At 43.8% G+C, this 16,689-nt stretch overlaps 1 protein-coding gene across 4 annotated transcripts in view; it reads right to left on the reverse strand.

The window, feature by feature from the left end:
• The window catches only part of LOC106604029 (integrin beta-like protein A), a 36,923-nt gene that overhangs the window by 5,583 nt on the left and 14,651 nt on the right, over positions 1-16,689 (reverse strand). For all 4 annotated transcript variants that reach the window (XR_001328567.2, XR_006769695.1, XR_006769696.1 and 1 more), the window contains exon 5: positions 900-1,074. Coding sequence is in view for 1 of the 4 variants with exons in the window: in XM_014198360.2 (XP_014053835.2) it covers positions 900-1,074 (175 nt within the window). In the remaining 3 variants the exon portion in view is untranslated. The remainder of the gene's footprint in view (positions 1-899; positions 1,075-16,689) is intronic.

Raw genomic sequence — 16,689 nt, forward strand, 5'->3', positions numbered from 1 at the left:
GATATGAAGATAAACTACCTAGATATAATACCTAGATATGAAGATAAACTACCTAGATATAATACCTAGATATGAAGATAAACTACCTAGTTATAAAGATAAACTACCTAGATATAAAGAAACTAGCTAGTTATAAAGATAAACTACCTAGATATAAAGATAAACTATCTAGTTATAAAGATAAACTACCTAGTTATAAAGATAAACTAGCTAGTTATAAAGATAAACTACCTAGATATAAAGATAAACTACCTAGATATAAAGATAAACTACCTAGTTATAAAGATAAACTACCTAGATATAAAGATAAACTACCTAGTTATAAAGATAAACTACCTAGTTATAAAGATAAACTACCTAGTTATAAAGATAAACTACCTAGTTATAAAGATAAACTACCTAGTTATAAAGATAAACTACCTAGTTATAAAGATAAACTACCTAGTTATAAAGATAAACTACCTAGATATAAAGATAAACTACCTAGTTATAAAGATAAACTACCTAGTTATAAAGATAAACTACCTAGTTATAAAGATAAACTACCTAGTTATAAAGATAAACTACCTAGATATAAAGATAAACTACCTAGTTATAAAGATAAACTACCTAGTTATAAAGATAAACTACCTAGTTATAAAGATAAACTACCTAGTTATAAAGATAAACTACCTAGATATAAAGATAAACTACCTAGTTATAAAGATAAACTACCTAGTTATAAAGATAAACTACCTAGTTATAAAGATAAACTACCTAGTTATAAAGATAAACTACCTAGTTATAAAGATAAACTACGTAGTTATAAAGATAAACTACCTAGTTATAAAGATAAACTACCTAGTTATAAAGATAAACTACCTAGATATAAAGATAAACTGTATAGATCATATATGTACCTCTCACTGCAAACTGAACAGGCAGTTTGCAGAGTGTATTGTTTGAGGTCCTGTTAGATTGAGATCCGTCAGTATAGGAGAGAGAGATGGACTGAGTCGGGAAATCCTCCATCACCATCTGAACTACATATGTTCCAGTGGTATTACTGTTGCCCCAAAATGACAAGGTGCAGTTCTGAGGGAGACAAGATAAAAACAAGATTAAAGGGGCAATATGTTATTGCTACATCCATTTTTTACTTTAAAATGATGTATTTAAACCCATAGATTCTTGAAGGATGTAAATTGTCAATGCCTTATGAAATGTTCAAGAAAGTCAATAGGTAGTCTAAGGCTCTCCTATCAGAATGGAAGCCTGCTGCTACCTGGTTCTCCTATCAGAATGGAAGCCTGCTGCTAACTGGTTCTCCTATCAGAATGGAAGCCTGCTGCTAACTGGTTCTCCTATCAGAATGGAAGCGTGCTGCTACCTGGTTCTCCTATCAGAATGGAAGCCTGCTGCTACCTGGTTCTCCTATCAGAATGTGAGCCTTCTGCTAACTGGTTCTCCTATCAGAATGGAAGCCTGCTGCTAACTGGTTCTCCTATCAGAATGGAAGTCTGCTGCTACCTGGTTCTCCTATCAGAATGGAAGCCTGCTGCTACCTGGTTCTCCTATCAGAATGGAAGTCTGCTGCTAGCTTTAGCTAGCTAATCTGATCTGCATCTGAAATAAAGTGTTTTCATCAATAACCAAATACCCCTTACGGGGAAAAACCTGAATTTCACATGATTTAAAATGTGACAACGTGATAACATGACAACTTTTTTTCCCCAAGATGGCGTAGCAGTGCAGACGTGGTTTGTCATCCTCTTGTTTACTTTTTGTCTTTTTTTTGTCTTTTTTGTATATATTTCAAATTTTTTCAATATTTTTATTCCATTTTTAATTGAAATATACCTTCTGGTAACCCGCCTCACTCAATGTGACACGAATCCACACATTTTTTAATATTTTTTTTTAGACCTTATAGTCAGAACCTCCATCACCAGCTAGCCATCTGGAGCTAACCAGCTAATTAACTACTACTTGGTTCACTCCAGACCTGACTGCCCTTGACCAGCACAAAATTATCCTATGGCGGACTGCAATAGCATCAAATAGTCCCCACGATATGCAACTGTTCAGGGAAGTCAGGAACCAATACACGCAGTCAGGAAAGCAAAGGCTAGCTTTTTCAAACAGAAATTTGCATCCTGTAGCTCTAACTCCAAAACGTTTTGGGACACTGTAAAGTCCATGGAGAACAAGAGTACCTCCTCCCAGTTGCCCACTGCACTGAGGCTAGGTAAAACGGCCACCACCGATAAATCCAAGATAATCAAAAATGTCAATAAGCATTTCTCTACGGCTGGCCATGCTTTCCTTCTGGCTACCCCAACCCCGGCCAACAGCTCCGCACCCCACGCAGCTTCTTCCCCAAGATTCCCCAGCTTCTCCTTCACCCAAATCCAGATAGCAGATGTTCTGAAAGAGCTGCAAAACCTGGACCCATACAAATCAGCTGGGCTAGACAATCTGGACCCTCTCTTTCTAAAATTATCTGACGCCATTGTTGCAACCCCTATTACCAGTCTGTTCAACCTCTCTTATGTATCGTCCGAGATCCCTGAAGATTGGATAGTTGCCGCGGTCATCACCCTCTTCAAAGGGGGTGACACTCTAGACCCAAACTGTTATAGACCTATATCCGTCCTGCCCTGCCTTTCTAAAGTCTTCGAAAGCCAAGTGTCAAGTCCTGACCATAGTAAGTTATTATTTTCTATGGTAGAGTAGGTCAGGGCGTGACAGGGGGTGTTTGTCTATGTTTTGTATTTCTATGTTAAGTTTCTAGTTTTGTATTTCTATGTTGGTTTTGTTTGGTATGATCTCCAATTAGAGACAGCCGGTTGTCGTTGTCTCTAATTGGAGGTCATATTTAAGTTGATGTTTGTCCCACCTGTTTTTGTGGGTGATACATTTTTGAGTAGTGTGTTTTCTCTCTGTGTCACGGTTTGTTGTTTTTGTGTATTCAAGTATTTATTGTATTGCATTTAGTTTCACGGTAAATAAAATATGTGGAACTACGAACACGCTGCATTTTGGTCCGATCCTTTGAACAGCCGTGACACCAAATTAATAAACAGATCACTGACCATTTCGAATCCCACTGTACCTTCTCCGCTGTGCAAATTCCTGAGCTGGTCATGGGTGCACCTCAGCCACGTTCAAGGTACTAAACAATATCATAACCGCCATCGATAAAAGACAGTACTGTGCAGCCGTCTTCATCAACCTGGCCAAGGCTTTCGACTCTGTCAATCACCACATTCTTATCGGCAGACTCAATAGCCTTGGTTTCTCAAATGATTGCCTCGCCTGGTTCACCAACTACTTCTCAGACAGAGTTCAGTGTGTCAAATCGGAGGGCCTGCTGTCCGGACCTCTGGCAGTCTCTATGGGGGTACCACAGGGTTCAATTCTCGGGCCAACTCTATTCTCTGTATATATCAATGATGTTGCTCTTGCTGCTGGTGATTCCTGATAAACCTCTACGCAGATGACACCATTCTGTATACATCTGGCCCTTCTTTGGACACTGTGTTATTTGGAACAAAACCAACATTTGTTGTTTAAGTAGAAGTCCTGGGAGTGCATTCTGACGAAGAACAGCAAAGGTAATCCAATTTTTCTTATAGTAAATCTGAGTTTGGTGAGTACCAAACTTGCTGGGTGTCAAAATAGCTAGCCTGTGATGGCCGGGCTATCTACTCAGAATATTGCATAATGTGCTTTCACCGAAAAGCTATTTTAAAATCGGACACCGCGATTGCATAAAGGAGTTCTGTATTTATAATTCTTAAAATAATTGTTATGTTTTTTGTGAAAGTTTATCGTGAGTAATTTAGTAAATTCACCGGAAGTGTTCGGTGGGAATGCTAGTCACATGCTAGTCACATGCTAATGTAAAAAGTTGGTTTTTTATATAAATATGAACTTGATTGAACAAAACATGCATGTATTGTATAACATAATGTCCTAGGATTGTCATCTGATGAAGATCATCAAAGGTTAGTGCTGCATTTAGCTGTGGTTTTGGTTTTTGTGACATTATATGCTAGCTTCAAAAATGGGTGTCTGATTATTTCTGGCTGGGTACTCTGCTGACATAATCTAATGTTTTGCTTTCGTTGTAAAGCCTTTTTGAAATCGGACAGTGTGGTTAGATTAACGAGAGTCTTGTCTTTAAAATGGTGTAAAATAGTCATATGTTTGAGAAATTGAAGTAATAGCATTTCTAAGGTATTTAAATATCGCGCCACGGGATTCCACTGGCTCTTGACTAGGGTGGGACGCAAACGTCACACCTAGCCCAGAGAGGTTAACTAACCTCCAAACGAGCTTCAATACCATGCAACACTCCTTCCGTGGCCTCCAACTGCTCTTAAACGCTAGTAAAATCAAATGCATACTCTTCAACTGTTCAATGCCCGCGCCCGCCCGACTAGCATCACTACTCTGGATGGTTCTGACCTAGAATATGTGGACAACTACAAATACCTACGTGTCAGGCTAGACTGTAAACTCTCCTTCCAGACTCATATCAAACATCTCCAATCCAATATCAAATATAGAATCGGCTTTCTATTTCATAACAAAGCCTCCTTCACTCACGCCGCAAAACTTACCCTAGTAAAACTGACTATCCTACCGATCCTCGACTTCGGCGATGTCATCTACAAAATAGCTTCCAATACTCCACTCAGAAAACTGGATGCATCTATCACAGTGCCATCCGCTTTTTTTTACCAAATCACCTTATACCACCCACCACTGCAGCCTGTATGCTCAAGTTGGCTGGCCCTCGCTACATATTCGTCGCCAGTCCCACTGGCTCCAGGTCATCTATAAGTCTATGCTAGGTAAAGCCCCGCCTTATCTCAGCTCACTGGTCACCATAACAACACCCACGCATAGCACACGCTCCAGCAGGTATATCTCACTGGTCATCCCCAAAGCCAACACCTCCTTTGGCCATCTTTCCTTCCAGTTCTCTGCTGCCAGTGACTGGAACGAATTGCAAAAATTGCTGAAGCTGGAGACTTACATTTCCCTCACTAACTTTAAACATTAGCTATCTGAGCAGCTAACCGATCGCTGCAGCTGTACATAGTCCATCTGTAAATAGCCCACCCAATCTACCTACCTCATCCCCATATTGTTTTTATTTACTTTTCTGCTCTTTTGCACACCAGTATCACTACTTGAACATTATCATCTGCTCATCATCATCTGCTCATCTATAACTCCAGTGTTAATCTGCTAAATTGTAATTACCTCGCTACTATGGCCTATTTATTGCCTTACCTCCTCACGCCATTTGCACACACTGTATATAGACTTTCTTTTTTTCTGTTGTGTTATTGACTGTACGCTTGTTTATTTCATGTGTAACTCTGTGTTGTTGCTTGTGTCGCACTGCTTTGCTTTATCTTGGCCAGGTCGCAGTTGTAAATGAGAACTTGTTCTCAACTAGCCTACCTGGTTAAATAAAGGTTAAATAAAATGTTTAAAAAGTTAAAATATGTAAGTTGAAAATATCATGATAAAAGCACTCTGTGTGTGCCATGACACCTACATTTTGTGTTCACATGTGAAGAGTTCCAAAACCAAATGTTCTCAAATGTTTTCACATGTGACTTTCCACATGACATCATGTGGTTTTTCTGTAAGAGCCCAGTGACTACTGAAGCACCCTCAGCATGGTATTCTGTAGTAACATGGCGCCGGAGCAGAAGGCAGATGTTTTAGGTGCCCCCAAACGATTGTGTTTTTATGTATTTTATCTGGTTTGTAACTTATTTGTTTACTCATTTTGTACATAATGTTGCCGCTACCGTCTCTTATGACCGAATATAACTTCTGGACATCAGGACTGCTATTACTGCTATTACAGGCCCCGACCTCCGTGATCTGCGTGAAGAGGAGGCGGAGAAAGAGGAAGCGGAGAGCGAGCTGCCTGCTGAGAAGTCGAAGGCGATCAAATAAACCCCCACTTCCCTCAATTCTGCTAGCAAATGTGCAATCTTTGGAGAATAAAAATTGTAACATCTTAATGCTTCACGGAGTCATGCCTGAACGACGACAACATCAACATACAGCTGGCTGGTTATACGATGTACCGGCAGGATTGAACAGCGGCATCTGGTAAGACCAGGGGCGGCGGACTATGTATTTTTGTAAATAACAGCTGGTGCACGATATCTAAGGAAGTCTCGAGCTATTGCTCACCTGAGGAGGAGTATCTCATGATAAGCTATAGACCACATCACCTACCGAGTGTAACGCCCTGGCCATAGAGAGGGGTTTTTTGTTCTTTATTTTGGTTAGGCCAGGGTGTTACATTGGTTAGGCCAGGGTGTTACATTGGTTAGGCCAGGGTGGGCGTTCTATGTGCATTTTTCTATGTTGGTTTGTTTCGTTGATTTTGGCCGTGTGGCTTCCAATCAGGCACAGCTGTAGAGTGTTGTTGCTGATTGGGAGTCACACATAAGTGCCTGTTTTTCCGTTGGGGTTTTGTGGGTAATTGTTTCTGTTTAGATCATTTCCGAATAGGACTGTTTTGCTGTCGGTTATCTTGTTTTTGTATAGTGTTCTTACGTTAATTAAATACAATCATGATGAACACTAACTCCGCTGCGCCTTGGTCTACTCTCTCTCCTGACAGCCCTTACAGAATTACCCACCAACAACGGACCAAGCAGCGGAGGAAGGAGAAGCGCCAGGACAGGAGCGTTCAGGATTCGTGGACTTGGGAGGAAATCCTGGATGGGAAAGGACCATGGGCTCAAGCTGGGGATTATCGCCGCCCGCAGTGGGAGATAGAGGCGGCGAGAGCTGAGAGGCGCTGGTACGAAGCAAGGGAGCGCAACAGGCACGAGAGGCATTGGGGGAGCACACGGGGAGTGTGGCGGAACCAGGAAGGAATTCTGGGCCAACTCCCCGTGCTTACGGCAGGCAGCGCAGTACTGGTCAGGCACCGTGTTAGCGGTAAAGCGCACGGTGTCTCCAGTGCGTGTGCATAGCCCGGTGCGTTATAGGCCAGCCTCCCGCAAGTGCAATGCGAGTGCAGGCATCGAGCCAGGGCGGATGGTGCCAGCTCAGCGCGTCTGGTCTCCAGTACGCCTCCTCGGTCCAGGTTATCCTGCGCCGGCGCTGCGCACTGTGTCTCCAGAGCGCTGGGAGGGCCCAGTTCGCCCAATGCCTGCGCTCCGCCCGTGCCGGGCCAGAGTGGGCAATCAGCCTGGAGTGTGGATAAAGAGCGTCCATACTAGAACTCCAGGGCTCCCCCACAGCCCGGTTTATCCTGTGCCTCCTCTTTGGACCAGGCCTCCAGTGGATCTCTCCAGCCTGGTCCGTCCTGTGCCACCTCCCAGGACTAGGCCTCCAGTGGGTCTCCCCATCCTGGTTAACCCTGTGCCTCCTCCTCAAACCAGGACTCCAGTGGGTCTCCCCATCCTGGTTAAGCCTGTCCCTTCTCCACGGACTAGGCCTCCAGTGGGTCTCCCCATCCTGGTCTCACCTGTGTCGCCTCCACGGACCAGGCCTCCAGTGGGTCTCCCCAGCCTGGTGAGTCCAGTGCCTGCGCCCAGAGCCAGGCCTCCTTCATGTCTCCCCAGCCTGGTGAATCCTGGGCCAGAGCCGCCAGAGCTGCCCGCCTGTCCGGAGCCGCCAGAGCCGCCCGCCAGTCCGCAGCCGCCAGAGCCGCCCGCCAGTCCGGAGCCGTCAGAGCCGCCCGCCAGTCCGGACCCGTCAGAGCCGCCCTCCAGTCTGGAGCCGCCAGAGCCGCCCGCCTGTCAGGAGCCGCCAGAGCCGCCCGCCTGTCCGGAGCCGCCAGAGCCGCCCGCCAGTCCGGAGCCGCCAGAGCTGCCCGCCAGTCCGGAGCCGCCAGGATCGCCCGCCAGCCGGGCGCAGCCAGGGTCACCCACCAGTCCTCCGGCGCAGCTAGGTGCGCCACCTAAGTGGCCGAAGCCAAGGGTGGAGCGGGGTCCACGTCCCGCACCCGAGCCGCCGCCATAGGAAGGCCCACCCGGACCCTCCCCTTCAGAGTCAGGTTTTGCGGCCGGAGTCCGCACCTTTGGGGGGTACTGTAACGCCCTGGCCATAGAGAGGGGTTTTTTGTTCTTTATTTTGGTTAGGCCAGGGTGTTACATTGGTTAGGCCAGGGTGTTACATTGGTTAGGCCAGGGTGGGCGTTCTATGTGCATTTTTCTATGTTGGTTTGTTTCATTGATTTTGGCCGTGTGGCTTCCAATCAGGCACAGCTGTAGAGTGTTGTTGCTGATTGGGAGTCGCACATAAGTGCCTGTTTTTCCGTTGGGGTTTTGTGGGTAATTGTTTCTGTTCAGATCATTTCCGAACAGGACTGTTTTGCTGTCGGTTATCTTGTTTTTGTATAGTGTTCTTACGTCAACCTCTTACATCTAGACATTCCGCTAGCGGAACACCTGCTCCAATATCCAATGATAAGCGTGGCGCGAATTACAAATTCCTCAAAAATACAAAAACTTCAATTTCTCAAACATATGACTATTTTACACTATTTTAAAGACAAGACTCGTTAATCTAACCACACTGTCCGATTTCAAAAAGGCTTTACAACGAAAGCAAAACATTAGATTATGTCAGCAGAGTACCCAGCCAGAAATAATCAGACACCCATTTTTCAATGTCACAAAAACCAAAACCACAGCTAAATGCAGCACTAACCTTTGATGATCTTCATCAGATGACACCCCTAGGACATTATGTTATACAATACATGCATGTTGTTCAATCAAGTTCATATTTATATCAAAAACCAGCTTTTTACATTAGCATGTGACGTTCAGAACTAGCATACTTCCAGTGAATTTACTAAATTACTCACGATAAACGTTCACAAAAAACATAACAATTATTTTAAGAATTATAGATACAGAACTCCTCTATGCACTCGCATGTCCGATTTTAAAATAGCTTTTCGGTGAAAGCACATTTTGCAATATTCTAAGTAGATAGCCCGGCATCACAGGGCTAGCTATTTAGACACCCACCAAGTTTAGCCCTCACCAAAGTCAGATTTACTATAAGAAAAATGTTATTACCTTTGCTGTTCTTCGTCAGAATGCACTCCCAGGACTTCTACTTCAATAACAAATGTTGGTTTGGTTCAAAATAATCCATAGTTATATCCAAATAGCGGCGTTTTGTTCGTGCGTTCAAGACACTATCCAAGGGTGACGAAGGGTTACGCGTCCGACGCGTTTCGTGACAAAAAAATTCTAAATATTCCATTACCGTACTTTGAAGCATGTCAACCGCTGTTTAAAATCAATTTTTATGCAATTTTTCTCGTAAAAAAAGCGATAATATTCCGACCGGGAGTGGTTGTTTTCGTTCAAAGAGAGAGAAAGTAAACATGGAGTCGACTCGTGCACGTGCCTCAGTCTCATAGTACTCTGACCGACCACTATCCAAACGCGCTAATGTTTTTCAGCCAGGGCCTGCAAAGCCACCATTCAGCTTTTTGCCGCCTTCTGAGAGCCGTAGGAAGTGTCACGTAACAGCAGAGATCCCCTGTTTTGGATAGAGATGATCAAGAAGGCCAAGAAATGGTCAGACAGGGTACTTCCTGTACAGAATCTTCTCAGGTTTTGGCCTGCCAAATGAGTTCTGTTATACTCACAGACACCATTCAAACAGTTTTAGAAACTTTGGAGTGTTTTCTATCCAAAGCTAAAAATTATATGCATATTCTAGTTTCTGGGCAGGAGTAATAATCAGATTAAATCGGTAAGTTTTTTTATCCGGCCGTGAAAATACTGCCCCCTATCCATAACAGGTTAATTAAATACAATCATGATGAACACCAACTCCGTTGCGCCTTGGTCTACTCTCTCTCCCGACAGCCGTTACACCGAGAGAGTTTTCATCTGTATTCTTTGTAGCTGTTTACATACCACCACAGTCAGAGGCTGTGTGAACATTGCTGTATTCCGCCATAAGCAAACAAGAAAACGTTCACTGAGGCGGTGCTCCTAGTAGCCGGGGACTTTAATGCAGGGAAACTTAAATCCGTTTTACCAAATTTCTATCAGCATGTTAAATGTGCAACCAGAGAGAAAATAACTCTGGATCACCTATACTCCACACACAAAGAACCATACAAAGCTTGCCCTCCATTTGGCAAATCTGACCAAATTCCACCCTCCTGATTCCTGCTGACAAGCAACAATTCAAGCAGGAAGCACTAGTGACTAGATCAATAAAAACTGGTCAGATGAAGCAGATGATAAGCTACAGGCCTGTTTTGCTAGCACAGACTGGAATATGTTCTGGGACTCCTCCAAAGGCGTTGAGGAATACACCACATCTGTCATCGGCTTCATCAATAAATGCATCGATGACGTCGTCCCCACAGTGACCGTACGTACATACACCAACCAGAAGCCATTGATTTCAGGCAGCATCCACACTGAGCTAAAGGCTAGAGCTGGCTCTTTCAAGGAGCAGGACTCTAACCCGGAAGCTTATAAGAAATCCCGCTATGCCCTCCGACGAATCGTCAAACAGGCAAAGTGTCAATACAGGACTAAGATCGAGTCGTACTACACCGGCTCTGATGCTCGTCGGATGTGGCAGGGCTTGCAAACCATTAGACTACAAAGGGAAGCACAGCCGAGGGATGCCCAGTGACAGGAGCCTACCAGACGAGCTAAACTACTTCTATGCTCGCTTCGAGGCAAGTAACACATGCATGAGAGCACCAGCTGTACCGGAAGACTGTGTGATCACGCTCACCACAGCCGATGTAAGATCTTTAAACAGGTCAACATTCACAAGGCCGCAGGGCCAGATGGATTACCAGGACGTGTACTGCGAGCATGCGCTGACCAACTAGCAAGCTTATTCACTGACATTTTCAACCTCTCCCTGTCCGAGTCTGTAATACCAATATGTTTTAAGCAGACCACCATAGTGCCTGTTCCCAAGAACACTAAGGTAACCTGCCTAAATGACTACTGACCCGTAGCACTAACATCTGTAGCCATGAAGTGCTTTGAAAGGCTGGTCATGACTCACATCAACACCATCATCCCAGAAACCCTAGACTCACTCCAATTTGCATACCGCACCAACAGGTCCACAGATGATGCAGTATCTATTGCACTCCACACAGCCCTTTCCCACTTGGACAAAAGGAACACCTATGTGAGAATGCTATTCATTGACTACAGCTCAGCAATCAACACCATAGTGCCCTCAAAGCTCATCAATAAGCTAAGGAACCTGGGACTAAACACCTCCAACTGCAACTGGATCCTGGACTTCCTGATGGGCCGCCCCCAGGGTTTAAGGGTAGGTAACAACACATCTGCCATGCTGATCCTCAACACAGGGGCCCCTCAGGGGTGCGTACTCAGCCCCCTCCTGTAGTCCCTGTTCACTCATGACTGCACGGCCAGGCACGACTCCAACACCATCATTAAATCTGCCGATGACACAACAGTGGAAGGCCTGATCACCGACAGCAACGAGACAGCCTATAGGGAGGAGGTCAGAGACCTGGCCGTGTGGTGCCAGAACAACAACCTCTCCCTCAACGGGATCAAGACAAACGAGATGATTGTGGACTACAGGAAAAAGAGGATCAAGCAAGCACGCCCCCATTCTCATCAACGGGGCTGCAGTGGAGCAGGTTGAGAGCTGCATGTTCCTTGGTGTCCACATCACCAACAAACTAACATGGTCCAAGCACACCAAGACAGTCGTGAATCGGGCAAAACCTATTCCCCCTCAGGAGACTGAAAATATTTGGCATGGGTCCTCAGATCCTCAAAAGGTTCTACAGCTGCACCATCGAGAGCATCCTGACTGGTTGCATTACTGCCTGGTATGGCAACGGCTCGGCCTCCGACCGCAAGGCACTACAGAGGGTAGTGCGAGCGGCCCAGTACATCACTGGGGCCAAGCTTCCTGCCATCCAGGATCTCTATACCAGACGGTGTCAGAGGTAGGCCCTAAAAATTGTCAAAGACTCCAGCCACCCCAGTCATAGACTGTTCTCTCTACTACCGCACGGCAAGCTGTACCGGAGCGCCAAGTCTAGGTCCAAGAGGCTTCTAAAAACTTCTACCCCCAAGCCATAAGACTCCTGAACATCTAGTCTGATGGCTACCCAGACTATTTGCAGTGCCCCCCCCCTCTCTACACCACTGCTACTCTCTGTTGTTATCATCTATACATAGTCACTTTAATAACTCTACCTTCATGTACATACTACCTCAACTAACCGGTGCCCCCACACATTGACGCTGTACCGGCACCCCCCTGTATATATTGTTCTTTGTTACTGTTGCTCTTTAATTACTTGTTACTTTTATCTCTTATTCTTATCAAACATTTTTTTAAACTGCACTGTTGTTAAGGGGCTCGTAAGTAAGTGTTTCACTGTCAGGTCTATATGTAAGGTCTACATTGTTTTCGGTGACTGTGGAAGCACCCTCAGCATGTTCTATAGGTTCTGTCAGGGCCCTGTTGAAGCACCCTCAGCATGTTGTTCTATAGGTTCTGTCAGGGTCCTGTTGAAGCACCCTCAGCATGTTGTTCTGTCAGGGTCCTGTTGAAGCACCCTCAGCATGTTGTTCTATAGGTTCTGTCAGGGTCCTGTTGAAGCACCCTCAGCATGTTGTTCCATAGGTTCTGTCAGGGTCCTGTTTAAGCACCCTCAGCAGCATTGCTGACCAAACTGTTGTTCAATAGGTTTTTGAGCATCTATGTAAAGTATTTCCAGATGTTATTAGACAGACAAACAGAGCAGCATATAGCAGGGAGGTCCAATATGATCAGACAACTACACACAGGTTATTTAGATCACTGAAAACCACTGGCCATATTTTGTTTTACTAGTCATCTCAGTGACGCTTCTGGTCTACGTCACACAGAAGTAGTTTCTGGTTTTACTCCTCACTAAACAGTCAATAGATTAGAAATCAGAAAATAAGAAAAAAAAATAGGACATCACTAAATACTTTACAATAACAACACAAATGTTAATTTTCGTGGAATTGACCTGTAAAAAGTCTTTAAAATATAGTTTTGATATCATGGACCCACTGGGCACAGATGTCAATTCAATGTCTATTTCACTTTGGTTCAACGTAATTTCATTGAACTAACTTTGGACCGCCACCTCTGGACAAGAGGAATACCTATGTAAGAATGCTGTTCATTGACTATAGTACAGCATTCAACACCATAGTACCCTCCAAGCTCATCATTAAGCTTGAGGCCCTGGGTCTGAACCCCTCCCTGTCCTACTGAGTCCTGGACTTCCTGATGGGCTGCCCCAGGTAGTGAAGGTAGGAAACAACCACTCCACTTCGCTGCTCCTCAACACTGGGGCCCCACAAAGATGTGTGATCATCACCCTCCTGTACTCCCTGTTCACCCATGACTGTGTGACCACGGACGCCTCAATCATCAAATTTGCAGACGACACAACAGTAGTAGGCTTGATTACCAACAATAACGAGACAGCCTACAGGGAGGAGTTGTGGGCCCTGTGAGTGTGGTGCCAGGAAAATAACCTATCACCCAATGTCAACAAAATAATGGAGCTGATTGTGGACTTCAGGAAACTGCAGAGGGAGCACCCCCCTATCCACATCGACTTGACCGCAGTGGAGAAGGTGGAAGGAAAGCTTCAAGTTCCTCTGCGTACATATCACTGACAAACTGAAATGGTCCAACTACACAGACAGTGTGGTGAAGGCGGCGCAACAGCGCCTCTTCAGCCTCAGGAAGCTAAAGAAATTTGACTTGTCACCTAAAACCCTCACAAACTTTCACAGATGCATATTTGAGAGCATCCTGTCAGGCTGTATCACCGCCTGGTATGGCAACTGCATCGCCGGCAACCGCAAGGCTCTCCAGAGGGTTATGCGGTCTGCCCAACACATCACCGGAGGCAAACTAACTGCCCTCCAGGACATATGTATATACTGTATTCTATACTATTCTACTGTATCTTAGTCTATGTAATACTCATCTCATGTGTATATACTGTATTCTATACTATTCTACTGTATCTTAGTCTATGTATTACTCATCTCATATGTATATACTGTATTCTATCCTATTCTACTGTATCTTAATCAATGCCGCTCTGACATTGCTCGTCCAAATATTGACATATTCTTAATTCCATTCCTTTACTTTAGATTTTGTGTATTGTTAGATATTACTTGTTAGATAATAACCTGTTAGGGCTAGGGGGCAGTATTGACACGGCTGGATAAAAAACGTACCCGATTTAATCTCGTTACTACTCCTGCCCAGTAACTAGAATATGCATATAATTATTGGCTTTGGATAGAAAACACCCTAAAGTTTCTAAAACTGTTTGAATGGTGTCTGTGAGTATAACAGAACTCCTATGGCAGGCCAAAACCTGAGAAGATTTCAAGCAGGAAGTGGCCTGTCTGAGAAGTAGTGTTTCATCTTGGCTCTTTTTGTTGAAGACTCAGGATCTGTGCAATAACGTGACACTTCCTACGTCTTCCATAGGGTCTCAGAGCCCGGGAAAACGTTGAACGATATCGAGGCAGGCTCTGGCTGAAACACTTTATCGCTTTTGGCAAGTGGCCACTCAGAGTACTATGGGCTTAGGCGCGTGCCCGCTTCGACCGAATGCTTTCTTTTCCTTTGTCTGTTTATCTAAACGCAGATTCCCGGTCGGAATATTATCGCTTTTTATGAGAAAAATGGCATAAAAATTGATTTTAAACAGCGGTTGACATGCTTCGAAGTACGGTAATGGAATATTTAGAATTCTTTTGTCACGAATTGCGCCATGCTCGTCACCCTTATTTAGCCTTTAGGATAGTGTCTAGAACGCACGAACAAAACGCCGCTGTTTGGATATAATGATGGATTATTTTGGACCAAACCAACATTTGTTATTGAAGTAGAAGTCCTGGGAGTGCATTCTGACGAAGACAACAAAGGTAATAACATTTTTCTTATAGTAAATCTGACTTTGATGAGTGCTAAACCTGCTGGGTGTCTAAATAGCTAGCCCTGTGATGCCGGGCTATCTACTGAGAATATTGCAAAATGTGCTTTCACCGAAAAGCTATTTTAAAATCGGACATATCGAGTGCATAGAGGAGTTCTGTATCTATAATTCTTAAAATAATTGTTATGCTTTTTGTGAACGTTTATCGTGAGTAATTTAGTAAATTCACCGGCAGTGTTCGGTGGGAATGCTAGTCACATGCTAGTCACATGCTAATGTAAAAAGCTGTTTTTTGATATAAATATGAACTTGATTGAACAAAACATGCATGTATTGTATAACATAATGTCCTAGGGTTGTCATCTGATGAAGATCATCAAAGGTTAGTGCTACATTTAGCTGTGGTTTGGGTTTATGTGACATTATATGCTAGCTTGAAAAATGGGTGTCTGATTATTTCTGGCTCGGTACTCTGCTGACATAATCTAATGTTTTGCTTTCGTTGTAAAGCCTTTTTGAAATCGGACAGTGTGGTTAGATTAACGAGAGTCTTATCTTTAAAATGGTGTAAAATAGTCATATTTCTGAAAAATTTAAGTAATATCATATCTAAGGTATTTGAATAACGCGCCACAGGATTCAACTGGCTGTTGAGTAGGTGGGACGCAAGCGTCCCACCTAGCCCATAGAGGTTAATTCACAGTCGGAGCTAGAAACACAAGTATGCATCTGCAAAACACATTTATTTGACCAATAAAAAATCTACCTGGAACATTATAGCAATCACATGATTGTCATTCAACCATCAACTAACAATGTACTATAGAACACTTAACACTAGACGCGCCGAGACAGTCATTTTGAACCACTGTTCTTCTGCACTCCAGAAGTGAGCACAAGGCAGCAGATACATAAACTAATGAAAATGCTACTGTTATCTTAGAAATATATATATTTTTGTATTCTAATGTCACCCAAGACCTTCATAAACACACCTACGGTGTTTTTTCCCCCAGATAGAATATGGACGTGACTGGACGGCGTGCGCTGTTATGATTCTGAACAGTCAGATAGCTCGTAACAACGACAAGAAGCTGCCATGTGGGGAATCATAGATGGCTCGTTTCAGCTCGTTGTATCTTATTATAAATACCATGTCGTGTTTTGATGTGTTTTGACTGATGTCATGTATATGCTAATATGGCAAATAATTGCTAGCTATCTAACCAAAAACTGTAATGATAATTTGAGAGACAACAAGCGCTCATTGAGAAAGTGTATTTATGTTTTCAATAAACATTGGAGAGTAAATATAGTTTACATGTTGTCAACAAGCTAAGCCAACCCCGTCGGTTTTGCCCCATAGCTGTGTATTGTCAGTTTTGTTGCTAAACAACCAACCCATCAGTTTTGTTGCTAAACAACCAACCCATCAGTTTTGTCGCTAAACAACCAATCCGTCAGTTTTGTTGCTAAACAACCAACCCATCAGTTTTGTTGCTAAACAATCAACCCATCAGTTTTGTTGCTAAACTACCAACCCGTTAGTTTTGTTGCTAAACAACCAACCCGTCAGTTTTGTTGCTAAACAACCAACCCGTCAGTTTTGTTGCTAAACAACCAACCCGTCAGTTTTGTTGCTAAACAACCAACCCGTCAGTTTTGTTGCTAAACAACCAACCCATCTATATGGTAATAATTCAGAAAGT

Source organism: Salmo salar, chromosome ssa04 (assembly GCF_905237065.1).
Source record: "Salmo salar chromosome ssa04, Ssal_v3.1, whole genome shotgun sequence".
NCBI lineage: Eukaryota > Metazoa > Chordata > Actinopteri > Salmoniformes > Salmonidae > Salmo > Salmo salar.